We start from the raw sequence: 26,574 nt of genomic DNA, 5'->3' as shown, positions 1-26,574 counted from the left end.
CTACATAAGCACATTAATGTTAAAATCAAACTGCCTAATTTGTTCCTAACAATCAGGTTTAACTTACACACTTAGTTTATTATTTTACATTGTTACCGTACTATGATGGCACACGAGTAATTTGTAATCTATACCACCCATATTTCTCTTTATCGTGCCCTTCTGTAAACCGTTGTGATGGTATTTAACTTAACGACGGTATAGAAAAATGTTTTAAATAAATAAATAAACTCAATGTATTAGGTAGGATGAGCTTTTGTTAGCTGCACTCCCTTCATCAAGTTGGTGGAAAAGAAACTATGGGCGATGTTTCACGAATGTGAAGTTAGCTAACTAGAATAAAATGCCTCCTGACTGCGCGATCAGAAGAAAAATTAGCACATGATACATTTTAGTGTTTTTCTACAAAACCGTTTTTGTTTAAAATGCCCAATTTAATAGTAATAGAAGAGCTATGATGTCACAAACTTGCGCCGAGTAACCTAGAAATTAAGAGTCAGCAAAGAAGTTGTAAATGATACCTTTCTAATTGGAGCAACTTAAAAATCCCGTCGTCAGATCAAATAGTTGACACATGTATTAAGTTGGTTCAGTAGAAGAGGAGACCCCTCTTTCTGTGGATCAGTGTGAACCAACACCGCCACCACAGTATCTTAGTACTGAGCGAGAAAGCAAGGAAATTCTGAGTTTAAGGCTGCAGTCCCCACTAAAGCTTACCCGCCGAGCTTCCCCATTATGTGTCATAACGGATGCGGGTCACGTGCTGGCAGGACTGCGAGCAGTGTCTAGACATAACAAGGAAACACGGACACAAATGTAACTTCTGTCCTCCGTCACTGCTACCACTGTTCTGGTAGGAAATGTTGTGAGGTGAAGGTATCACCCACCGTCACAGCAAGCAGACTGCGTGTGAAGTTGACTTGCGATCTTTCCTAGAAGGGGGAAAAACACCTTAGTAACTGCTCAGAGTCAAATCTAGCAAACCTACTTCCCAATTTTTAAAAGTTCCTACAAGCGCAGAATCTGATAAAGCAGGACAGTAATGTGCTCTCCTCACATTCAAGGGGGGGCCGGAGCATTTTGCTTTTATTTAGCTGGGAGCCATCTTATTTATTACAGCGACTGACGTGAAATAGCCATACTAAGTGCTTAGAGTTGTTTTTCAGAAGCAGTGTTTTGCTTTCACTTGGAGTTGAATCATTTTTCTGGTTAGAATCGCTCGTGGACACTCCTTCCTTTCTAAGAAACAGAGTTCTTTGTATACCTCCTTAAGGTTAAAAACCACTCTTTTTTTTTAAGAGTGCTCTCCTATAAGTAATCGTACATTAGGGCCTGATATACCGACGGCTTGTTCCCTGCTTGAGTCTATGGGGAAAAAAAGCTTAAGAGATCTTTGTTAAACTCTGCCAGGCAATGCAGAATGGCAGAGGCTGAGCTCCAGGGCTCTGAGGGAATACTACTGTGATGGAGGACAGAACAATATTACCTTTAATACCAACAAAACACTGATGTTTATTGACTGCAATTGCTTCAAACATCTCCATTTCACCATTTTAATCAGGATGCAAGTCAGTTGAAAAGTATCATGTTTCTTGATAGATAAATAAACCTATAATTCTTTAGCAGTTATCTCTATAATACTGCTAACACTGATTTTCTTTTATTTGTTTCTCTTTCCTAATAATAAAGTGGTTCCTCTAGCATTTCTGTCAAAAAACAGTTGACAGTCAAAGAACACAATTATTATTACCCAGTTACAACTGATCTTCCTCTTATCTACTTCAGAAGGATGAATAACTGACTGACTCAGCTGTGCTAGGTTGTGAATCTGCTGGTAACATCTGTAACAGCACAGACCTCGTCCTTTCTTGGGCTTATCGCTGCAGCATATTGTAATTACATTTGAACAGCTTTCTCGCTTGTATATATGTGTGCGTGCATGTGCAAAATTGAAAAATACCATTCACAGTTCAACCATCCAGAATATTGCTCGTAAATAGTATTTTTCAGATGCAGCTGTGGCCGCCCCAGTCTCACTGCGTGCTTCTATTCATGAGGGAAAAGTATTTAGAAAATATTAAGAACCAAGGAAATGGTTTTCCTTAACTTCTTGTATTTTGCCGCTTTTGCATTTTTACTTTTTTTTTTTTGTTTTGCTTTCCTCTTCTTTTAACCACTCTGCCTTTCTTCCTCTCCTTCTAGCCCAGGGGGGGGCTGAAGCCAGTCCTCCACCCCCCCCCCCGCCAGTCGGGTTTTCAGGATGTCCCTAATGAATATGCATGAGACTGGCTGGGGGGGGGGTGTCCATAGGACTGGAATGAGCACCCCTGTTTTAGCCTATTTTCAGTCTCTTCCCTATCTATGGCCCCCCCCCTCCCCCCATCCAGGCTCTCCAGCTCTACAGGGCCTGTTAGCAGGTGCCTTCACTGGCCTTTGGCAAGTCTCAGCAACAGTCTCCTTTCCTAGCCTTGGCCAGGATGGACATCAGGCACTAACTTTTATGTACCCGGGCACCCATCATTTTTCAGCCCCTGGCAGAAATGGGCAAGGCCCTGCTCTGCAGAGTAAAACTGGTGTCAGGGTTGCGATCGGCAACGGACCGAACCGGTGTATGCCCACAGTCCCCAGGGCAGCCCCACGCTATACTTCTGCCAGTTTCCTTTTCTACACATTGGATCTTTCTTTCATTCTCAAGAGTTGGATCAGTTGAAGTCATGCGAGAATGTTTAGTACTGGGAGTGAGAATCATTTTTGTAATTTAAGTGGGGAGAAAAGGTTTATTGTATCTGAGTTCTGTTTATAGAGAGAGGTTCTTGGCTTCTCTTAATAGCAGATTGAGAGAACTTGAAGCAGTCAACTTTAAAATTAAACAAATCTCATTTCCTTCTTTTGCAGTCTGATCTTGCTCAGGGCATTGAATTCCAGCAGTGGTTTCCAGTTATAAAGCAGGAAGGAGATCATGCCAGCCAGCAACATTCACTAATGCATCCCAGGTAAAACAAAATCTCTCTACATGTCGCCTTATTCATTCAGATGCCGGCTATACAAATGTTACATATTGCCTGACAGTAAATGGCAACTCACACTGAGTAATTGTGTGATTCAACTTTTCTTATCTGGAGTTGACAACCTGTGATTTTTGAACCAGCGTTTACCAAAGTTTACAATGAGAAAATGGTGCAAAACTTGCTATTGAGGAGAAATCCTCAGCTCGAGTTTTCGTGGTCCCTAGGCAGGCCTGGTTTTCAGAATTTCCACAGTGAAGTGCACAAGATGTATTTTGTATAAGAATCAGATTAAGGACATCAAAAATAAGTCATAAATGTACGCTCACCATAATCAGCTGACAAGCTATGTTTAAATCTTTATTAGTCAATGTCTGTTTTTATACACTTGCCAAAGTCTAAAAACTATGTGTCCACTTATCTATCCCTCACTTTATTGTGCACAGAATAGAAAACACTCCTTAACCCATATTATATAACCCACAAAAATCACATAAAACAAAACATATATGACCACATACACATAGACCCGAAAAAAGAACAACAAACAAAAAAAAATCACGTTATTTAAAACTCTTTAAATAAAACCCCACAATAAGGTGTTTCAATGGAAAGTAGTAATCAGTTCAAAAAGGAGATTAATCCCTGGCAATCCACTCCAAAAACTGCTGCCGCAAAGGTCATAGAGGTCAGCAAGGAATCTTCAACTTGGTTGTTGAAATGAGCAAAATGAACCTTACTGTCCGGTGAAGGATAGATAAAGTTTTTAGACTTTGGCAAGTGTATAAAAACAGACATTGACTAATAAAGATTTAAACATAGTGGGGCAGATTTTTAAAAAAGTACGCCCGCGTGTACTTTTATTCGCGCGACTAGCGCAAACGAGTACGCCGGATTTTAATAGATGCGCGCATATCTTTTAAAATCTGGGGTGGGCGCGCGCAAGGCTGCGCAAAATCGGCAGCCTGCGCGCGCCGAGCCGCGCAGCCTTCCTCGGAGGGAACTTTCCTTCCATCCCCCTGCACCTTCCCCTCCCTTCCCCTACTTAACCCCCGCCTCGCCCTTATTACAAAAGTTACGCCTGCGCCGGCCGGCTGCTGGCACGCGATTCCCCGGCCCGGAAGCAGTTTCGGAGCCCCCCCTCCCCCCAGGAAAGCCCCGGGACTTAACGCATGTCCCGGGGCTTGTGTGCGCCGCCGAGCCTATGCAACATAGGCTCTGTACGCTCAGGGAGAGCTTGGGGCAGGTTTTCGGGGGAGTACGCGCGTATCCCTTTTGAAAATCTGCCCCAGTTTGTCAGCTGATTATGGGAGCGTACCTTTATGACTGTTTGATTTTTGGTGCCCTTATTTTGAGTGCGGAGTACAGCTCTAAGTGGTTTTTCGTGTGCTGTTTTGTTGTAAGAATCAGATTTAACCAGCCCTGTCCGGGGCAACTATGGCTAGAATTGAGAACCACTCATAGAATGACTTCCCTTCTTTATACAGGATGGGAAGGATGGGTCTGCCAGCTCAAGTCATATTGCTTATTCAGGGAAATATAGCTTGTAAGATAAAGCAAGTGCAAGCAAACTGATTGCCTAATGGGACCTCATAAGGAACCACACATGGGGGATTTGTGTCATTGCTGGGGAGAGGGGTTTAATGTTCTTTTGCTCCCTGAGCAGCCGTTCTTGTCACGTTTCTGAGGGAGAGAAAGCTTGAACTGATTTTCTAAGTCCCTCATCTCTTCCCATTTCTCATGAAAATATTTTTAGCCTGTCCCAGAACTTTTTATAATGCTGATACGCAGTGGCAAGACCAGAATTTTTATTCAGGAAGAGCCTGAAGTGACTGCACGCACAATCTTCTATCAGCTGCATAAAAGTCTGAATACGATCAATACAATTGTAATTTAATATCCTCGGAGTTCTGATAAGTGTAGATTTAGGGATCTCAAGGGTACATTCAGACTAAGTAACCACTGCTGTTAATAGGAATTCTTAAACAAATAACTTTTCCAAAAAAAAAAAAAAAAAAGGACTAGAATCTGTGGAGTGAGAAATCAGAATTTTGGATGAAATGTTACATACAAGCTATAACTACAAAAATTAAAATCAGTGATTATGGATTTGATTCTCTATATATTTTTTGACCTGGCAGTTTCCTCCTCCTCCTCCTCCTCTGAGTTTCCTGCTCAGTTAGAATGAGTCTCCATTGCAGTGGTTCTCAGTTCAGTCCTCTGGACATGCCCAGCCAGTCTGGTCTGAATATGCATGAGCTAGGTTTGCATGCTCTGCTTCCAGCTCTATCTCATGCATATACATGGTAGAAACCCAACTGTCTGGAGATGCCATGAGCCTTCATTAAATACTTGGGGGGGGGGTGGGAGAGAGGACGTTGTAACTTTCTTTGCTTCTCTACCCCCCCCCCCCATTTCTGTCCAGCCTAGCCTTTGCACGGAGTCCAACCATTAGGCGCAAGCCCCAATTTCCCCCTCTGAGAATGGAGCTGTGAGCCTGCCACTGAGTCATGGGGCAGGCCCATGAGAACTGTATTTTGTTACGACACACAGTCTGTCTTATTAATTAGCTCATTTAGGTCAGGCATGCCACCATATTTTGTTATCATAACCATGATTTCTGTGTGAAGATTTCAGAAGTAATTAAATGTAAATATTTCCTCTTAATATGAGAATACAGACGGAGTAGAAAGAGTTCTAAAAGATAAATATGTAATGATTTCCATGCTGCGGCAGCAAGTATTTACAACACTGCTATTACTTAAAAAAGAAAATAGAAGGAAGAACCAAGGATAAAATAATTGCAGACACCAATATTGCCTATAGTGCTCATTCTTCCAAGCTTCTGCTTTGGCAGATTTTTATTTTTTTGCTTCAAGAAATGTTTTGGAAAATTACAATATTTTAGTGTAATTTGCTCCTCTTCCTTGGTTGTGGATAAGGTTATGTAAGTGAAAACTGTAGTTGGCAGAAGACTCTTAAGTATTTGGAAATCCATTTTGGATAGGGATTTAACCAAATTGTACAAAGTACATTTTCTAGTTTTACTTTCAAATGCAAGGAAGTCTTTACAGAGCTGGACTCTCTCCTAATCTCTCTTTGTTGGGGGGTGGGGAAGGGGATACACCTTTATCATATATAGAGGTCTTTAAGATCATGAGAGGTCTTGAACGAGTAGATGTGAATCGGTTATTTACACTTTCGAATAATAGAAGGACTAGGGGGCATTCCATGAAGTTAGCAAGTAGCACATTTAAGACTAATCGGAGAAAATTCTTTTTCACTCAACGCACAATAAAGCTCTGGAATTTGTTGCCAGAGGATGTGGTTAGTGCAATTAGTGTAGCTGGGTTCAAAAAAGGTTTGGATAAGTTCTTGGAGGAGAAGTCCATTAACGGCTATTAATCAAGTTTACTTAGGGAATAGCCACTGCTATTAATTGCATCAGTAGCATGGGATATTCTTAGTGTTTGGGTAATTGCCATGTTCTTGTGGCCTGGTTTTGGCCTCTGTTGGAAACAGGATGCTGGGCTTGATGCACCCTTGGTCTGACCCAGCACGGCAATTTCTTATGTTCTTATGTTCTTATGTTCTTATGTTCTTATATATATTCATTTCAACTGATTCCCTCTTGTTTTATTAAAAGATGGGATGAGGATGAAAGGGGTAGGCAGCTCAGGAGTAATCTTAGGAACTTATTTCTTTACAGAGAGGATAGTGGATGCATGGAGCAGACTCAGTGGAGATATGGAGTCAAAAACAGTATCTGAATTCAAGAAAGTTTAGTATAAATACAGAGTATCTCCGAGGGAGCGATTAGAAATTGTAAAGCTAAATTAGTTGGGTGAATGGGCAGACTAGATATTATTTTTTCCTGTCACATTTCTAAGTTTCTAGGGACCTCATTGGTAGGGCGGTGAGGACATTTCTTTGAAGGGAGGAAAAGCCTCGAATACCCTCTCTACCATAATAAGGAAATGGGACCACCGTAGATTAGGTTTTCCAAATCTTAAGCTTTACAACATAATGAATAATATGCAGTTTGTAGGGGATTGCTTAATGAATACCACATACTCTATACCTTTTATTTATTTATTTACTTATTTATTTAGCATTTTTCTATACCGACCTTCATGGTTAAATACCATATCAGATCGGTTTACATCGAACGGGGATAGAGAACTGTAACAAACGGAACAACAATTTATAATCAGAAGGAGAACAAAGTTACATTAAACAAGGACTATAAACTTGGAAGCTTGACAGCTGAAAAATAAAGGCCCGAGTAGGGCAATAACTTAAAACAAGAAGTCATAATGGAGTCCGGGCTAGTGCAGGTTAGATTATTAGCGAAGGTACTAAAATATGAAGTAAATCGAGGAGTAGCACGGTTCCATAGCTCGTGAACAGGTTGATCGTCTAATGTGGATGGATATGGAGATATGGAGATCTTGTTTGCGGATGCTTGGACCTGCTGTATATTATATATGTAACACCTTCAAGGCTTTTGACAAATATTAGAGGCAGTAAACAATAACACCAGGGCTGAAAACTTGGAAATGGCAAAGCCCTAGATTCAGGCTTTAATATTAAATGTCTCCCTAGTTAGCAGTTAAGGAAAATGGAGACTTTTCTCTAGGAAAGGCACCTTTTGACCATTGGAGAATTGAGGGGCTACAATCAGTTTCTCACAGGATAAATGACGTGGGCATGCTAGTGACTTTCCAAGAGCTCAGCAATAATGGCATTGAATGGAAAGAATGTTATGCATTTCTTCAAGTGAGTGACTGGATAAAGTGGGTACAAATTATATCGCAATGATAGGGAGGATCAACTTGGTGGGGGTGTGGCACTTTATGTCCGGGAGAGTATAGAGTCCAACAGGATAAAGATCATACAAGAGAGTAAATGCTCAGTAGAATCTATATGGGTAGAAATCCCATGTGTGTTGGGTAAGAGTATAGTGATAGGAGTATACTACCGTCCACCTGGACAAAATGGTCAGACAGATGATGAAATGCTAAGAGAAATCAGGGAAGCAAACCAATTTGGCAGTGCAATAATAATGGGAGATTTCAATTACCCCAATATTGACTGGGTAAATGTAAATCAGGACTTGCTAGAGACATAAAGTTCCTGGATGTAATAAATGATTGCTTCATGGAGCAATTGGTTCAGGAACCAACAAGAGAGGGAGCTATTTTAGATTTAATTCTTAGTGGAACGCAAGATTTGGTGAAAGAAGTAACAGTGGTGGGGCCACTTGGCAACAGTGATCATAACATGATCAAATTTAAACTAATTTTATTTATTTATTTTATTTAACATTTTTCTATACCGACCTTCAAGGTTGAATACCATATCAGGTCGGTTTACATCGAACAGGGGTAGAACAGTATAACATAACGTAACATAAGGAACAACTTTTTTATAATTAGCGGAGACAAGAGCAGAGAAGCAAAAGTTACATAATAACAAGGACCTTGAACTTGGAAGCTGGTTCAGCTGGAAAAAGAGAAGCCTTAAGAGTGTATTAAATTATATACATTGTGAAATGTCCGAGCCTGGTCTAGAGCTAGTTAGCTTATTAGGGTAGCAAACTATTGAATGAGGTGAGAATTGGAGTGGCGAAGTTCGAAATTCATATTCATATTCATAATCTGAGTAGTTATCTAATGAAAGTTTAAAGGATCAGGGAAGGCTTGTAAGAAGAGCCAGGTTTTGAGTTTTTTTTTAAATGTTGGTAGGCACGGTTCCATTCTGAGATCTGCAGGGACGGTTTTTCCAAATGGCTGGACCTGCTGTAGAAAAAGCTCGGTCCCTGGTAGAGATGAGTCGTGTGGCTTTAGCTGGCGGGGCTTGTAGAGCTCCTTTGTAGGTTTCTCTCATTGGTCTGTTGGAAGTGTGGAGTTTGAGTGGGAATTCAAGGTCGAGATGGAGGTGGTTATGAATTGATTTGTGAATTAGAGTTAGAGATTTGTGTAGAGCCCTGTGACTGACTGGTAACCAGTGTAGATTGCGGAGGATGGGCGTAATATGGTCTCTCTGGTTGGTGCTTGTCAAAATTCTCGCTGCGGCATTCTGTATCATCTGTAAGGGCTTGATTGTTGTGCTGGGTAGGCTGATGAGGAGAGCGCTGCAGTAGTCAATTTTGGCAAATATTAGGGATTGGAGAACAGTCCTAAAGTCATGAAAATATAGGAGAGGTTTAAGTCTTTTTAACACCTGAAGTCTGTAGAAGCACTCTTTAGTTGTGGTTTTGATCATGTTCTTTAGGTTAAGACGGTTGTCTATAAGTACTCCAAGGTCTCTCACATGCGTGTGGGTGAGAAGGTGTTTGTGATGGATCTGAGACGGGAGGTTTTCTTGGTTGGAGGAAATGAAGAGGAGTTCAGTCTTAGAGGCATTGAGGACCAGATTTAGACTGTTGAGGAGATTAGTGATGGCTTGTAAGCTGTTGTTCCAGAGTGCGAGGGATTTGTTAATAGATTCTGTTATGGGAATAAGAATCTGAACATCGTCTGCATAGATGTAGTGAATGAAGTTAAGACTAGTTAACAATTGGCAAAGGGGAAGGAGGTAAATATTGAAAAGGGTAGGTGATAGGGAAGAACCTTGTGGTACGCCTAGAGAGGAAATTGTAGATGGAGATTCTTTGTTGTTGATTTTGACTTTAAAACTTCTATTACTGAGGAATGATTTGAACCAATTGTGGACTGTTCCCGATATGCCTATGTCTGAAAGGCGATTCAAGAGGATGGGATGGTTGACTGTGTCGAAAGCCACCGAGATGTCTAAAAGGATTAGGAGAAAGGAGTGTCTTTTATCTAGCCCCATAATAATATGGTCAGTTAGAGATATGAGTAGGGTTTCTGTGCTGCGAGATTTGCGGAAACCGTATTGGGAAGGGAAAAGTAAGTTGTGATCTTCTAAATAATCCGAGAGCTGGGTGTTGACCAATTTCTCTGTGAGTTTGGCTAAAAATGGTAGATTCGAGATAGGGCGGAAATTAGCCAGAGTACCAGGGTCTAGGTTATGTTTCTTGAGGAGTGGTTTCAGGGATGCATTTTTTAGACTATCTGGGTAGAGACCTTGTTAAGCAGCAGTTTATGATTTTTGTTAAGGGACCAGAGATTATGTTTGGGATAAGTAGCAGTAGCTTGGAAGGTATGTTGTCCGATGGGTGGCTGGATGGTTTCTGCCTTTTTAGAATGGATTCGATCTCTTTGGTCGATGTTAATTCGAATTTGTCGAATTTGATTTAATAACTGGAAGGGGGACAATAAGTAAATCTGCAGCTCTAACACTAAATTTTAAAAAGGGAAACTTTGATAAAATGAGGAAAATAGTTAGAAAAAACCTGACAGGTGCAGCTGCAAAGGTTAAAAGTGTTCAATAGGCTTGGATATTGTTTAAAAATACAATCCTAGAGGCGCAGTCCATATGTATTCCGCGCATTAAGAAAGGTGGAAGGAAGGCAAAACGATTACCGTCATGGTTAAAAGGTGAGGTGAAAGAGGCTATTTTAGCCAAAAAAACATCCTTCAAAAATTGGAAGAAGGATCCATCTGAAGAAAATAGGATAAAACATAAGCATTGTCAAGGTAAGTGTAAAACATTGATAAGACAGGTGAAGAGAGAATTTGAAATGAAGTTGGCCATAGAGGCAAAAACTCATAATAAAAACTTTTTAAAATATATCCAAAGCAAGAAACCTGTGAGGGAGTCGGTTGGACCATTAGATGACAGAGGGATTAAAGGGGCTCTTAGGGAAGATAAGGCCATTGCAGAAAAACTAAATTAATTCTTTGCCTCTGTGTTTACTAATGAGGCTGTTGGGGAGATACCAGTTCCAGAGATGGTTTTCAGGGGTGAGGACTCAGACGAACTGAACGAAATCACTGAGAACCTGGAAGATGTAGTAGGCCAGATTGACAAACTAAAGAGTAGCAAATCACCTGGACCGGATGGTATGCATCCTAGGATTCTGAAGGAACTAAAAAATGAAATTTCTGATCTATTAGTTAAAATTTGTAACCTATCATTAAAATCATCCATTGTACTTGAAGACTGGAGGGTGGCCAATAATATAACCCCAATATTTAAAAAAGGTTCCAGGGGCGATCCGGGTAACTATAGACCAGTGAGCCTGACTTCAGTGCCGGGAAAAATAGTGGAAACTATTCTCAAGATCAAAATCTTAGAGCATATAGAAAGACATGATTTAATGGAACATAGTCAACATGGATTTACCCAAGGGAAGTCTTGCCTAACAAATCTGCTTCATTTTTTTGAAGGGGTTAATAAACATATGGATAAAGGTGAACCGGTAGATGTAGTGTATTTGGATTTTCAGAAGGCGTTTGACAAAGTCCCTCATGAGAGGCTTCTACGAAAACTAAAAAGTCATGGGATAGGAGGCGATGTCCTTTCGTGGATTACAAACTGGTTAAAAGACAGGAAACAGAGAGTAGGACTAAATGGTCAATTTTCTCAGTGGAAAAGGGTAAACAGTGGAGTGCTCAGGGATCTGTACTTGGACTGGTGCTTTTCAATATATATATAAATGATCTGGAAGGAATACGACAAGTGAGGTTATCAAATTTGCGGATGATACAAAATTATTCAGAGTAGTTAAATCACAAGCAGACTGTGATACATTACAGGAGGACCTTGCAAAGACTGGAAGATTGGGCATCCAAATGGCAGATGAAATTTAATGTGGACAAGTGCAAGGTGATGCACATAGGGAAAAATAACCCTTGCTGCAGTTACACGATGTTAGGTTCCATATTAGGAGCTACCACCTAGGAAAAAGATCTAGGCATCATAGTGGATAATACTTTAAAATCGTCAGCTCAGTGTGCTGCAGCAGTCAAAAAAGCAAACAGAATGTTAGGAATTATTAGGAAGGGAATGGTTAATAGAACGGAAAATGTCATAATGCCTCTGTATAGCTCCATGGTGAGACCGCACCTTGAATACTGTGTACAATTCTGGTCACCGCATCTCAAAAAAGATATAGTTGCGATGGAGAAGGTACAGAGAAGGGCAACCAAAATAATAAAGGGGATGGAACAGCTCCCCTATGAAGAAAGGTTGAAGAGGTTAGGGCTGTTCAGCTTGGAGAAGAGACGGCTGAGGGGGGATATGATAGAGGTCTTTAAGATCATGAGAGGTCTTGAATGAGTAGATGTGACTCGGTTATTTACACTTTCGAATAATAGAAGGACTAGGGGGCACTCCATGAAGTTAGCAAGTAGCACATTTAAGACTAATCGGAGAAAATTCTTTTTCACTCAACGCACAATAAAGCTCTGGAATTTGTTGCCAGAGGATGTGGTTAGTGCACTTAGTGTAGCTGGGTTCAAAAAAGGTTTGGATAAGTTCTTGGAGGAGAAGTCCATTAATGGCTATTAATCAATTATACTTAGGGAATAGCCACTGCTATTAATTGCATCAATAGCATGGGTTCTTCTTAGTGTTTGGGTAATTGCTAGGTTCTTGTGGCCTGGTTTTGGCCTCTGTTGGAAACAGGATGCTGGGCTTGATGGACCCTTGGTCTGACCCAGCATGGCAATTTCTTATGTTCTTATGTTCTTACATGGAAGTAGAAGGGAAGCCTTGGAGGAATTGTTTATTTTGGAAGACTCAGACAGGCATACCATGTCATCTCTGTATTTCGCAATAACAGAGACAAAGACCTGGAGGTTAATGCTTTATTACAGACCTGGAAGTGGGAGCTGGGCTTGCATTTACACAGACTGTTTCAAACATATCAAGTCCACTACAGACAATGTTTTGCTAAGAGCGATGCAGCAGAAATTCCTAATGAGATAGGCTTGTCGCTGCGAAAAACAATTTAGCAAAACTTTCACGGTTGGAAGTGTATAAAATGGAGCGGGGAGGCAGACACTTTGGGTTATGCCTTCTGGTTGTGCGATCATAGACAATTTTGGATCAAAATACTAAAAAAAAAAATATGTAGGGGAAGTTGCAGAACTTTGATTACAGCTGAAAGCAGGTATGGTTGTCTTTGAAGCGTTGTCATCTCTCCCACCTAGTAACAAAGGCGAGAAGCAAAAGCAAGGTTCAGAAAAGCTTTTCTATTAGCTAAGAAATCTGTCCTTCAGTGTTGGAGATCTCCTGAATCTCCATCTCCGATGCAATGGAGAAGTGCATCGCGCGGTCTATTAATTCTGGAAAAATGTGTGGGGCAGGGAGCTAACTTGAAAAAGGTTTTCACGAACACATGGGATGCATTTCTGCAGCATTGCCACATGGAGCGGGGAGTTTGATAAGTAGCGCTGAATATCAGCCTCTTCATATTTATGGTTTTTGAGGAATGTAATCCGCTTTGAAGTGCTGAAAGGCGGAATATAAATAACTAAATAGAGAAGAAGTTAAAAGTGGCTAAGTGTTAAGTGTTTTTGCGATTGCTGCTGAGGCGGGGAGCAGGGATGGGAAGGGGAGATGTAAAGTTGTTTCTAAGCATGGTATGTAAAAGGAACCATTATGTACTATACCGTATCACATGTAGAAAGCTTTAAATATAAGTAACAACTATTCTAGATGTAGTTGCCTAGAATTGCTGTCCATTCATCCTGGCGGGAAACCACGAGGTGGCTGATGTGCCATTCAGATGACGGAGATCTCCTGTGAGGATGAACAGAGGCAGAGGACTTCAGAGAGTAAACATTTCATTTTTCATGCGGACAGAATGGGAAGGCAAAGCTATGCTGTATTTTTACATTGTCCTGCCCCCGTATATTAATCATTAATCAAACAACCCACACAACTACAATATTGTTGTCTTAAATTAAGAAATCTCTTTAAATATTTTTGAACAGGCTTTTCTTTAATGAATTTTATTAAAACACACCCACGTGTCCCAAAAACTGGAAAATTCTTAAATGTATTTTTTAAATATTTTTTTAAATATTGTGCAAGTGTTAGGTGATGCTTCATATAATGACCAGAACACCAAACCTTGGTGTCTGGCTCAATTTTGTAATATAATCATGAGCACCACCCTCCACCACTTCAATCTTTTTTAAATAATTTATTAGAAAAACTTTTCTTTTTGTGTTTTTTTTTAAAAATGAATTTCACCTAACCTATTTTCGTGTTATATCTTGTTATTGACCTAGTAGATCTTAATACTTCATCGAAAAAAGTTGGCAAAAAACATGTGTTTGAAACATATGTTTGAAACACTAGATGTGTAACAAGGAAATCAGGTCGCCATTCATTTAAAGAGCAGAACGTTACTTAGCTTGTGACACTTTTACGATCAAAGTCCTTGGAATCAGTCTTTACAGCGGCACTTGCCCCGACGAGGCCAAGTTTCGACAAATCTTCTTCAGGAGAAGCCACTCAAATTGCGTCCAAAGTGGTATAATGTTTTAGCCTTTTTTAAATTCAATGGCGAGCTCGCCTAAGCGCTGCTCCCTCCGTTTCCATCTCCAAAAAGATGGCGAACCCCGTATATTAATAGCAGCTTAAAGCAGCAGCTTAAAGTGGCAGCTCAGAATGTCAGCTTCCCCTCTTCACTACCTCTCTTCTTTCCTCTTTTGCTATTGCTCTTAGAGCCCCTTTCATTTTTACTCTAATTACCTTTTTTGCCTATATTTATACTTTTTATAAAAATGTACATTTCTTCTTTTTTTTATTTTTTTTTTTATTAGATTTCATATATTGCTTGCAATCCCATAAGAAACCAAGTGGTTTATGTTATAACATCAAATTCTCTTCTCTACCAATTTAAAAAAAATCTTTTTTTTCCCACAGGTTTGCTTTTCAGTTGTTTTGTATTCTGATGAGGGGCAGTACAGCAGCAACCCTGTTTGACTTAAATTTAGAAGGGTGGTCGTGACTCAGTAAGAGGAACTTTCATCACCGTTACCCCCCCTCTGGTATCTAAAGAAGGGGAATAAGTGCAGTTCTGAAAGCTGCATCTTTTTTTTTTATTTGGCAAATAAAAGGATCCATAGACTCCCAGGATTCTAGTTTTTGTTTTTTTCCCCCAGGATCAAGACTGCTGTTAGCACTCTGCAATACTGTTTTCTCAGAAATAAGATACAATCAGCTGGGGAGGTGTAAAACTTTTTGTAGTGCTGGTATTTTAACCAGACTTTAACTATGAGCTTTGCTGTTCTGTTTTCCAGCTACTACCTGTACATGTATGATAAAGTGCTTGCTCCAAACGTGTCCCTTACGTCTGTGGTGCCACGGTGTAAAGATCCCGTCAAGACCGTGGGCAAGGGTTCAGAAGCACCAAAATCTGCAGCAGGAAAGCCAGACAAGCATACAAGCAATGGCAAATCTAGAAACGCCACCTCCTATCCAGAGCTGTCCCTCGAGGAGCAGGAGAGGGTAGACCTAAGAATAGGCGCAGAAGTGTGTAACTCCTCCGGTGAGTAGGTGGGGGTTTCCTTCTAACGTTTCAGCAAAGGCTGACCCAGGTCTGGTCCCGGTCCCCACATTTTTCAGCCTAATCTTGGAGGAACAGCTAGGAAGCACATGGCTAAAACAAGCCACCACTGGGGATGGATTGCTCCTGAAGGGGTGAACACTAACAGGCCAATACAGTAAAGTGCGCTCTGGTGGAGCGCACTGTTAACCGGCAATTGGACGTGCATTTTCGACGCGCTGGCTTTACCCCCTTATTCAGTAAGGGGTAATAGGCATCTTATGGCCGGGTTTGGCCACCGTTGGAAACAGGATGCTGGGCTCGATGGACCCTTGGTCTGACCCAGTATGGCATGTTCTTATGTTCTTACCCCCATTCCTGTCAATTTCATCAGAGGGCAGGGAAGCTGTTTGGACCAGTCCTCTGCCCGGTGGCAGCATCAGGCAGTGAATGCGGGGTCTGAGCCCACATTACGTGCAAGGCCTTGTGCCGTCATGGAAGCCAGAAGAGGGATCCTAGGCGCTTGCACTGGCTGGGTCCCTGGTCTGGCCCCAGTCAGCAGCACAAGCAGTGAGATCGGAGGGAGAGATGAAATTAGTTGCCAATCCTAAAATTGTTTGATCTTTGTGCTGGGAGGGGTGATTGGGGGGGGGGGGGGGGGGCGCTGCTAAGGCTAATTTTGGAGTGGCTATAGTGTAACCCCCTCCTCTCCCCAGCCCCTTGCTTGCTAACATTTGTATTTCTTTTTCTGTGATATACAGAAGCATAGACCATTCTGTTTTATGTAATTTATGCGATTTAACATAAGTATGAACAGGTCTTTTGTTACACAATTAATGCAATGAAATCTGACTTCAGCTAACTTCTAGTTAAAAGATTTTCATTTATAAGAGAATTTTTTTTTCAAATTTTTAGCCCTCTGAATATTTTCTTGTTTGTTTTCTTTTTTTTTTTTTTAATCCGATAAGGATCTGCCAGTTTAACTTTATTCTGAAGGTAGATTACTGTCCTGAAGTTATCATTGACTTAGTCTTTTTTTACTGTTTTTACAGAACCCAAATACATGGACAGTGATACACAAACCTCCTACTCGCCTCTTAACAAAGACACGAGGGAGGACGACAAGGGACGAATCATGGAGGAAGTAGTGAAGAGCTACCTTAAGCAGCAAGACAAACTGAATTCCATCTTGCAGAAGAATCAGCAGATGGTAGTTGAGCCACTTTTCTTTTTATGTGTGTACCACCAGCCCTTCGTGTATCTTACAGAATACTTAGGCCAGCCGATGTGGAAATGTCATGTACTTGCAGTGAGCACAGCCCTGTCTTTTCTGGAGGGGAACGAGAGGTGGTTTCTACTAGCCCAGGTTTGGCAGATGGTCCATGCTTGCAGGGACCTTTCTGGTTCAGTCCCTCTGAATCAGTGTAGTAATTGCATCAGGTAACCTGTTAATAGCATTAGAGAGCACATCATCTGTTTTGTGTTTTGTTCTCCGGCAAGGCAGAAATGCCAATCATCCCATTCTTCACGTTAACAGATTAGACTTCATTATGCATTTCAAGATGCATTTTACAGGACTCTGACCTTTTTTTTTTTTTTTTTGGTGAGACAAAGCCGTGAAAACTCCATCCATGTAAAATCAGGTCCTCCAAGAGAACATACTGCTTACCGTTTGGATATTAACAGAAAGTTGATATTTAAGCTCCTGCTCCAGCCAAGGCTAGGTAAACCTGAGCTTTCCAGAGCTTAGTGCACACATCTGTAACAACTTGACAACCGTGAAGGTTTTAGCAAATTTTTGCCGAGTTAGATTGGATGTCGCACAAGTCACAGAGCTGCCGCAATATGTTGGCTATAAACAAGTGGGCCAAATAAATACACGTCTGTAGTGCATATTTTGAACAGGTACACAAACTTAAGTGTGTGGTTAGATATGCATGTTATGCTCTTGGTTTGTTGCTGCCTTTCATTAATTTGCTGCACTCGAGTAGTTTCTGTTCCTCGAGCAACAGTTTCTAAAAGCAGCCACCGTCCTGAACGCCCTTGGGACCGCACATTGTCACTGCAGAGTTCCAGCTCGCTGCAGGTTTTCCATTAAGGGACAGGAGTTTGTAATGGGTGTGTAGGGATGGTACAATGACGAAAACATTTTCCCCCTACACTTATTGCTGTTTTAAAGTATATTCGGCATGCATTCAGTCCAACCAGGGTGACACTGCAGAACTTAGACATAAGTTTGGGATGCTTTAGAACTAATCCAGTAGATTTTGTTACATTGCAAAAGAGGGTTTTACGGTTTCCCTAAACTTAGCTGCCAAGAAAATGTTAGTTTTGCATTGGAAGAATTTATAGTTTGCTTAACACAAACAGTAATAGGCATATAATGAAGAACTACTTCAGGAGAAATGGTAGACTTGCAAGTCATGCCAAGAGATTTCTAGAAGTAGCAGGTTGTTTCCATAATTCAGCTTTGCATATTGGGCATCTCTATTCTAAAAACTAAATGGGGCTTTAAATGTAAAGTTGTCTGCCTCATCAGATGCCTTCAGCAGCACATCTAAAATATCTGATTGTTTGTTTTTATCCGATTTAGTGGCACACTGACTGTTTTTTCAGCACTGTCTAACGTGTTTTGCGCAGAGACCAAGCGGCAGGGTATTCACCAGCACAAGTGATCTTGTTCTGTTTTACTCATTATTTATGTTTTGTTGTAATGTTACATGTTGTTTTTAACTCTATAAGCCACCAAGATCTATTGACGTGTGTGGTTGAGAAGTACTTTACATAAATAAATCCATGGTAGAATTGATATTTTCTCTTCAGCGCAATACCTCTGATGACTGCAAACAAGGGACAACTATTAAGCTGAAATAAATATGAATAAATGAAACTGTAACATTTTCCCCTATATTAATTTAAAAAAAAAAAAAAAAAAAAAAAATATATATATATATATAAACTTTTTTTTTTTTTAAAGGACTCAAAAGTTCCCCCAGGACTTACTTGCCAGGGATGAACTCATGATCAATATTCTCCCTCCAATAATTTTTTTTGGGGGGTGGGGAGGGTAGGGGTTGGCACGTCAGGAATACACGATGAATGCATTTCCCTGGCAAATAAATGCACATGCCCCACTCCACCCAGGTACTTCCACTCTTTTTGCTTCTCTCCCCCCATCCCGTCGAGGTGTAACCCTCCTACCCGATGCTTCCTCCCAGGCCCCAGTCAGAACTGGAAAAGCCTCTTTCTCCTCTCCATTCCCTACCAGGCTTTAATAGGGAGGGCCAAGGGTATTGCTGGCAGTTCCCAGGGCTTTGACAGGGGGCTGAAGATGTTGCTGCCGCCACTGATTACTGGGACCCTAATTGGAGGCCAGAGACAATGCCTTCTGCTCCCGGGGCAGACCACTCGCCTTTTGAAACCCTATGCATAGGTCCTTTAGTAAGAGAGAGTGGAGCAGCACTATTTATTATATTTGTGTGACTCTTCTCAGCTTTGTTATTCATACAAGTGTATTGCAGATGTGCTAGAAATGACTTTTTCTTCAAGCTTTTGTGCAGCACTCTATCTTCCAGGCTGTGTAAGGTTTTTCTGTGCTTTCCTTTGGTCAGGAAGGGGAAAAATTGAGCAGTTCCAAGACCCTGAAAGAAGTGGCTGGGGAAGAGCAGAGTTTACAGAAAGAACTGGAGGCTGTGCAGGCGGAGCATGCCGAGAAGATGGAAGAGCTCTACGTCGAGCAGAAGGACTTGGAGCAAAAGTTGGAGCAGGTGAAGCAGCACAAATGCACCTGCGACTCCAGTTTAGGAAAAGACAAAGAAGCAGAATATGCAGCACAGGTGAGGCATGACCGTGGCAGCCAGTCTGAGCCGCTGCTTGTTCCAGCCTTACAGGTCATTGTGATAATTTAAATGTCTTCTGGTAATTAAGTGTAATTAAGTGTGGCATTTCTTTAGACTGCTTTCAAAGAACTACCACTTGCATGTCAAGATAAGAGAGTGGTTTGAAAACATGAAAGTAGCAGCCCGAAAGAATAAAACCCTAATCCATTGTGACGTGAGCTTGGTGGGTCTCAGTGTAGTGCCTGATGGGCATTTTTCTTACTTCATGAAACCACTGCACGGTCCAGGTGCCAGTGATTATTAGACTTTGTATGGAAGCCTTAGCACTGCTGCCTTTGTAAATATTACTCTCGATTTTAAATAAAAACAACCATACTATTCAATGTTGTAATTAACAGGGCAATGGTATTTGCCTTTTTGTATCCTGTTATACACTCTCTGTAGCTAAGAGCCTAATTAGTTTCTATGCCTATGGGGAAAAACCCTCGACAGATGAGGCTCGAGCTTGTACTGGGCCTCAGTTATGCACAGAGAGATCTCCCGAGACCATGAAAACCTTTGCGAGATGGGTTTGATAGTATTGAGAGTAAATACCCTGGGTTCAGTTGATATTGGACATCCGTATTGTTGTTATGATTTGCATAGCGCATACCAGATGTACAGAGAGCTGTACAGCAATATATAATGGACAGTCCCTATTACTGGGAGCTTACAGTCTAGTTCAGACAGACAAGTAATATAACAAAAATCAAGAGATTTAGAGTTAAGGCAGAGTCTTGGTTGCTACGAATGGAAGGATATGAACAATTGTAGAGGGTGAAAGGCTACTGTGTATTTTGGGAGTGCACCGGGCATACTGCCTCTTTTCTGGTAATTCTGGGACAGGCCCTGGTTGCAAAGCTTGGGAGAGAAATGGCTTTAGTTGTTTTGTAGCTTTTGGTCAAATCTGGAGCATCAAAGAGGAGAGAAGACATTGACCCCTGGGATCATTCCCATATCCATCAGCAGAACCAGCTGGCAGATTTGTAGTTATAATTGTGAAGCCCTCTTTTTTTTGTTTTTTTTTTTTTAATATGGATTTTGATTTCATTCCTGTGGGCAGTTTTGGAAATCCCCCATCATGGCTTCACTTGCCATGATGAATTTTAAGTGACTCGCAACAGCTCGCTACTGATGCTCGTCAGATGTCCCCATAGACATCAGAAGGATCGAGTATAGCACAAAGAGCTGAATGATGCCTTTATGTTGTTCTTTGTTTAGTGCTTATTTATTATTGTTTAACATTATTTATGAATGTTTCACTGTAAGCTGCTTAGAACATTGGATATAGCAGCATATAAGTAATTTAATAAATAAACAGATAAACTAGGGAAGGCCATCTCTGATCCTTGAGTCACAAACAGGCCTGGTTTTCAGGATATCCACAATGAATATACAAGAGGTAGAAATGAAACATAGAAATGACAGCAGGAAAAGACCAATGGGTCCATTCAGTCTGCCCACCAAGCTTCCCATGGTAGTATCTATCCTCTCTCTATGCAGGCCAGTAATCTTCTGGCTTTAGCTATTGCCTTGTCACATTGTATCGCCATCTTCAGACACTATCACCCCAAGATCGCTCTCTTGGTCCGTGCACATTAGTCTTTCACCCCCAATCACATACAGCTCTTTTGGATTATCACATCCCAGATGTCATAATTTTGCTGAAATCCAAGAGATCACATAAAGCGCTCTTTCTCGATCCAATTCTCTAGTCACCCAATCAAAAACGTCAATCCCACTTTTCTGAGGGGAGTTTCCCCTGGTGAATGCATGCTGCCTTGGATCCAGAAATCCATCAGATTGTAGATAGTTCACTATCCTTTCCTTCAGCAGCCGTCTCCAGTAATTTTCCCACCACTGAGGTGAGGCTAACAGGCCTGCAGTTTCCAGCCTCCTCTTTGCTCCCACTCTTGTGAAGCGGGACCACCACTGCTCTTCTCGCGGCACTACTCCCTTTTCCTTCTGAATCCTGGGATGTGACCTCATCCGGCCCCATGGCCTTGTCCACTTTCAGTTTGCCCAGCTCTTCCCATACATTCTGTTCCGCAAATGGAGCTTCATCTACTCCATCCCCATTTACATTCTTGTCCACTAGCGACAGTCCTCCTCCAGGGTCGTCTTTAATGAACACCGAACTGAAGTATTTTCTTAATATTTCTGCCATTTCGTCGTCTCTCTCCACACATTACTCCTCATTTTTCGGTTTCACTCCACCACTTCGGGCCTTCCTTCTTTCTCGGATATATCTGAAAAATGTTTTGCCACCTCGCTTTACCTGTTTGATAATCCTTTCTTCCACTTGATCCTTTGCTTTCCTGATTTCTTTCTTCGTCTCCCTCGATTTCACCAGGTATTCTTCCCTGTGTTCTTCTTTTTGGAATCCTTTATACTTCTTGAGTGCTGCTTTTAGGGTTTTTTTGGATTTTTTTGCCTCTATTTTTTCAGCCACTTCCTTTGAGAACCAGATCAGTTTCTTTTTCTTCTTACTCTTGTTTGCTTTTCTAACTTATAGGTTTGTTGCCTTTGTAATAGCTCTTTTCAATTTGGCCCACTGTTCTTGCACCTCAGCAATTTTCTCCCAGTATAGATTTGCATACAATGGAGGCAGTGCATGTAAATTTATCTCATGCATATTCTTTGTGGCTGTCCTGAAAATCAGGCCTGCATGTGGCTCTCGAGGACTGGAGTTGGCCACCCCTGTGATAGACGGCAAGGAAGGAGATTTTTAAAATCGGGGGAGTGACTGGAACCAAAGTAATTGTACACGTTTGGGGGAAAACAAATGTAAAAATAGAACTAATAGCTTAGATTTCATCAGAAGAAAGCATAGGCACTAGGCTTAGTCTGTAAGCTGCAGCAAGAGTTTTAGGGTACTAGGAAGCACCTGCTGTAACCTTGGAGCGAGAGGTTTTCCTGTCTTTGCCTGGAAGCTGCTGCCGCAGGAATCTCGGCTGTTTAAACAAGTGGAGTTAAATAATTAAGGTTCAGACTAGAGTCTGGAAGCGAAACTTTAATTTATTTTCATTTCTCAAGGATGGGGAGTTTTATTGTGTTTGTTTTGCTCTCCAGGATGTATAAATTGTTAATCCTGTTGCAGCCCTGACTTTGACTCCTGTCTGGTGTGCAAACACCAGAATCTGGGAGAAATGCATACATGTGTCAGGGATTCATATTTCTGTCATATTTCATTGATGCGTCATAGTTTGAACTCCTGAACTCAAATTCTCCAACTTTTTGCTGTCTGTCCCATGTATTTACTGTTAATAGTTCAGTGTTTGTGCTGCCTGGATGAATATTTATTTATTTATTTATTTTTAACTTTTATATACCGACATTCTTGCATTAAATGCAAATCATGCCGGTTTACAGTGAAACATATCATATACAGTGAATATCATTGAGGAAAAGAGCAATATAGATTTACTGAGGTGGAAGAGGTTCGTGCTGTTTGAATTAGGGCACATATGGGAAGTCTGATGGCCAAGAACGCAGCCTTTCAGTCCTCCATGCCCCAGTACTGTATTCCTAAAACCAGGGGGGGATGAGCAGTTCATGTGATAAAAGGCTGCCCAAAGCTTTGTTCCCTTTTCTCCAGGTCGCTGTGACATACTGAGCAGAGAAACCCAAGTGCAGAAGCCTACTGGTCTTTTGTGTTCAGACCTCCATGCATCATGCAGATCCTGCCTCATTTGCACTTCATACATTTGTTCATGCTCTAGCATTAGTTAGCATTGTATTTTGCCAGCTGAAATGGATTTTGAATTTTGGAGTCTCTTCCGCAGAATTGCAGTGGTTTTCCTGACCTTTGCATCTAGCTGATTTCTTTTTTCATTCACTCCTCCCTCCCCTTTGCCTCATTTTTTTTTTCTACTTCCTTCTGTTTGCCTCTGCTGCTGTCAGCCCTGCCCCAATGCACTGATCCTGTGCTGTAATATATGTGGGTTGTGAGCTGCTCATCTGTGGCACCAGAGCACAGTGCACAGGTGCCAAAAGGGATAGTACTACCTGGTTGGCTGACAAGCAGCAGCATGGTCAGCTCACCTTTGGCACCTGCTTCTCCAGACTGCTGAAGCTAGTGAGCTGGAAATGCTGGACCTCTGCACAGAATTCAGGTGCTCTTGTCTGTTTTTTCTTGGAGGAGAAGTCCATTAACGGCTATTAATCAAGTTTACTTAGGGAATAGCCACTGCTATTAATTGCATCAGTAGCATAGGATCTTCTTAGTGTTTGGGTAATTGCCAGGTTCTTGTGGCCTGGTTTGGCCTCTGTTGGAAACAGGATGCTGGGCTTGATGGATCCTTGGTCTGACTCAGCATGGCAATTTCTTATGTTCTTATGATGATGACATCCTAACACCGCAAAATGTAGAAAACATTGGTGCTCCAAATGGATGGGAATATGAAGGTATGTCTCGGATAGATTCAGGGAGGTCAGAAATTCCCCCGACTGCATGGCCATTATCACTGAGCGTAAGGTTTCCATGTAAAAATGTCACCCTCAAATGATGGTTGACACTTTTGAGATCCAGGATGGGACAAAAGGAGCCCTCCTTTGTGGGCACCACAAAATAAATGGAATATCATCCCATACTTTCTTGATACGTAGGCACTGGAACCACGGCCCTCAGTCAGAGGAGCCTTAGAAGTGTAGATTCCACTGCCTGCTTCTTCTGCGGGGAGTGGCAAAGAGACACCATGAATGCATCCCGAGGAATTCTGCAAATTCCAGCACACAATCCTTTTGTATCACCTCCAGGACCCACTGATCAATGTAATCTCAACCCACCTCTGATAAAAGAGAGAGAGGCATCCCCCTATCTCTTGTTCCTGTAGGTTGGTCGACAAACCTTCATTGGGAAGCTCGGAAGGATCTGCCACCCGAGCCCACTCCTCACTTGGACTGTTGGGGACGAAAGTACTGAGACCTACCGAAAGGAGGCCTCTGAAAGGTTGACCCAATGTAGGGACGAAAGTGCTTGGAACCCCGGTGACAACCCCTCATACCATAGGGGTGTTGCAACTGCTTCTTATCCTCTTGCAACTGAGGTACTGGAGATTTGCCCCACTTACTGGCCAATTTCTCCAATCGCTCCCAAACAAGAGCAAGCATTTAAAGAGCATTTTTGTAAGATTAGCTTTGGAGGCTGCATCAGCTGACCAATTTCGTAACTATAGTTGATGCCTGGTCGCTACCACCGAAGCCCACATTAGCTAAAAAGGTGGTAGCACCATAACTGCCCTGGAATCCACTCCAGAATCATCAGCTTCTTGAGAAAGAAGCAGACAAGATTGTGCCACTAGAGCGCCACAAGAAGCTATCTGTAAAGTCATTGCCACTGCTTCAAAGGCTTGCTTAAGGATAGCCTCAGTCCTCCTATCATGCACATTCTTCAGGGCCGCTCCTCCCTTCACAGGGATAGTCTGCTTAGAGACATCACAGACCAGCGCATCCACTTTAAGAAAACACAAACACTCCCTTACTGCTGGATCCAGGGGGTACAGGCCTTCCAATGTCCGACCCCCCTTTGAAAGTTGCCTCTGGGGCGCCCCATTCAAGATCAATCAATTCCTGAATGGCATCCATAATGGAAAAAACAAGAGGCTTTACACGAGGAAACCAAAATGGGATTCTTCTTGGTTCAGACATAGAATCTGCACCAGGAGCAACCAGCATCTTTAAGATCTGGGAAATCAGGGTCGACAATTCATCTCTATGAAAGAACCACAACATGGTCTCCCAGACCCAGAGGAATTTCCCCATCTTCCAGGGAATCAGGATCTGCCTCATCTGTGCCATCTGGATTCCTGTCTGGATTACCTGCAGCGAACCGAGGCATGTTCCGGTGCTTAAACATAGGACTGGAAGAGGGAGGGGCCACCGGCTGAAGGTCCGACCTAACAGGAGTGGGTGAAGCTGAGGACTGCACCTGAGAAAAGGATTGCAAACTTTGAAAAAACTCCACCCACGAAAAGGCAGCAGGATCCAGGCCAAACCCAGAAGGAACTGGAGCGGTGCCCACAGAACTGCCATATTCTGCGCAGGAACCAGTGAAGGAATTTCCAAGATGCAGCGTACCTACAGATTGATCCTTAACCAGACCATCATCAGGCTGGGAGGATCCAGGCTTAGCGAAATCTGAGGAATACAACTCTCCCTGAGCCAACCCATGTTAGAAGACACGTCAGGCTGAGATGCCCGAACTGCAGGCAACACAGAGGGAATGGCACTTATGGCGTTGGTGAGCAAGAAACCTAAGTGCACAGGTGACGGAGAATGTGCGTCCAGCCAGCTCACGCTGAAAACATTTCAAGCGCACAAAAATTAGGCACTCCAAGGGTAAGTGTCACAAAAAGCACATGCACAAACTGTGTGCCAAGGCGCACAAAAGACACACCCAAAATTAAGCAAACAGTGCATGCGCAGAGCCGACGCACTGTACACATTGACGTCTTATGAAGGCAGTAAAGCATGCACAGAAAGCACGCAAAAACGCCACCATGGCCCACCAAGGGCACACAGGTAAGAAGCTTAACTGCGAGGCCTACCCCATTGGGGTCGCTCAACCCTCCAGGCTGCCTAGTTCCCCGAACCTCCACGGGAGCAGGAATGAATGCCTGAACGGCACGCCGAGCATGGAGACCAGAAGAAGTCCTACAATCCCCTCTGCGCTGTCTCTATCTTTGCTTTTAATTAATTAATTTATTTTTAAACTTACCCAAGCTCAGCCTTACTGGCTGAGTATAGAGATGGACTCTGGCTGTGGGGGGAGAGGCACCACCACCCTCTGTCTCCTGCACCTGCTGCTTTTATCTGTACAATCAGCTAAGTCCACGCTGGGAAACCCAGCTACCGGACCAAGGCACACACATGAGGGACCACAGAATTCACTTCAGGAATTCTCAACTGGGGAAGGGACCATCCGGTAACCCCGCAGGGGCTTTCCTTATTCCATTTTAAATTTTCCCAAAATCTGAAACAATCTCCATAGGGAGATGCACGTCCACCATCTGCTGGAGACTGAGAATACTGGCAGGCTGGTGTCACTGCAGGAGTATGTATATATACTGTGACGTCAGCTGGCTTGAGTCCTTGAGTCCAGCTGTCTACAAGCTAGGAAAATAGCACGTTTAAAACAAATCAGAGAAAAATATTTTTCACTCAACACACAATTAAGCTCTGGAATTCATTGCCAGTTAGCATAACTGGGTTTATAAAAGATTTGGATAAGTTCCTGGAGAAGTCCATAAACTGCTATTAATCAAGTTGACTTACAGGC

At 42.2% G+C, this 26,574-nt stretch overlaps 1 protein-coding gene across 5 annotated transcripts in view; it reads left to right on the top strand.

Moving 5' to 3' along the window:
- Positions 1-26,574, top strand: part of SKIL (SKI like proto-oncogene) — a 47,940-nt gene that overhangs the window by 11,294 nt on the left and 10,072 nt on the right. For all 5 annotated transcript variants that reach the window (XM_029615182.1, XM_029615183.1, XM_029615184.1 and 2 more), the window contains exons 3-6: positions 2,896-2,993; positions 15,173-15,420; positions 16,470-16,627; positions 19,029-19,253. In XM_029615182.1, coding sequence (XP_029471042.1) covers positions 2,896-2,993; positions 15,173-15,420; positions 16,470-16,627; positions 19,029-19,253 — 729 coding nt within the window. The remainder of the gene's footprint in view (positions 1-2,895; positions 2,994-15,172; positions 15,421-16,469; positions 16,628-19,028; positions 19,254-26,574) is intronic.

This window comes from Rhinatrema bivittatum, chromosome 9 (genome assembly GCF_901001135.1).
Source record: "Rhinatrema bivittatum chromosome 9, aRhiBiv1.1, whole genome shotgun sequence".
Classification (NCBI taxonomy): domain Eukaryota; kingdom Metazoa; phylum Chordata; class Amphibia; order Gymnophiona; family Rhinatrematidae; genus Rhinatrema; species Rhinatrema bivittatum.
This window is presented reverse-complemented; position numbering and strand designations above follow the sequence as displayed.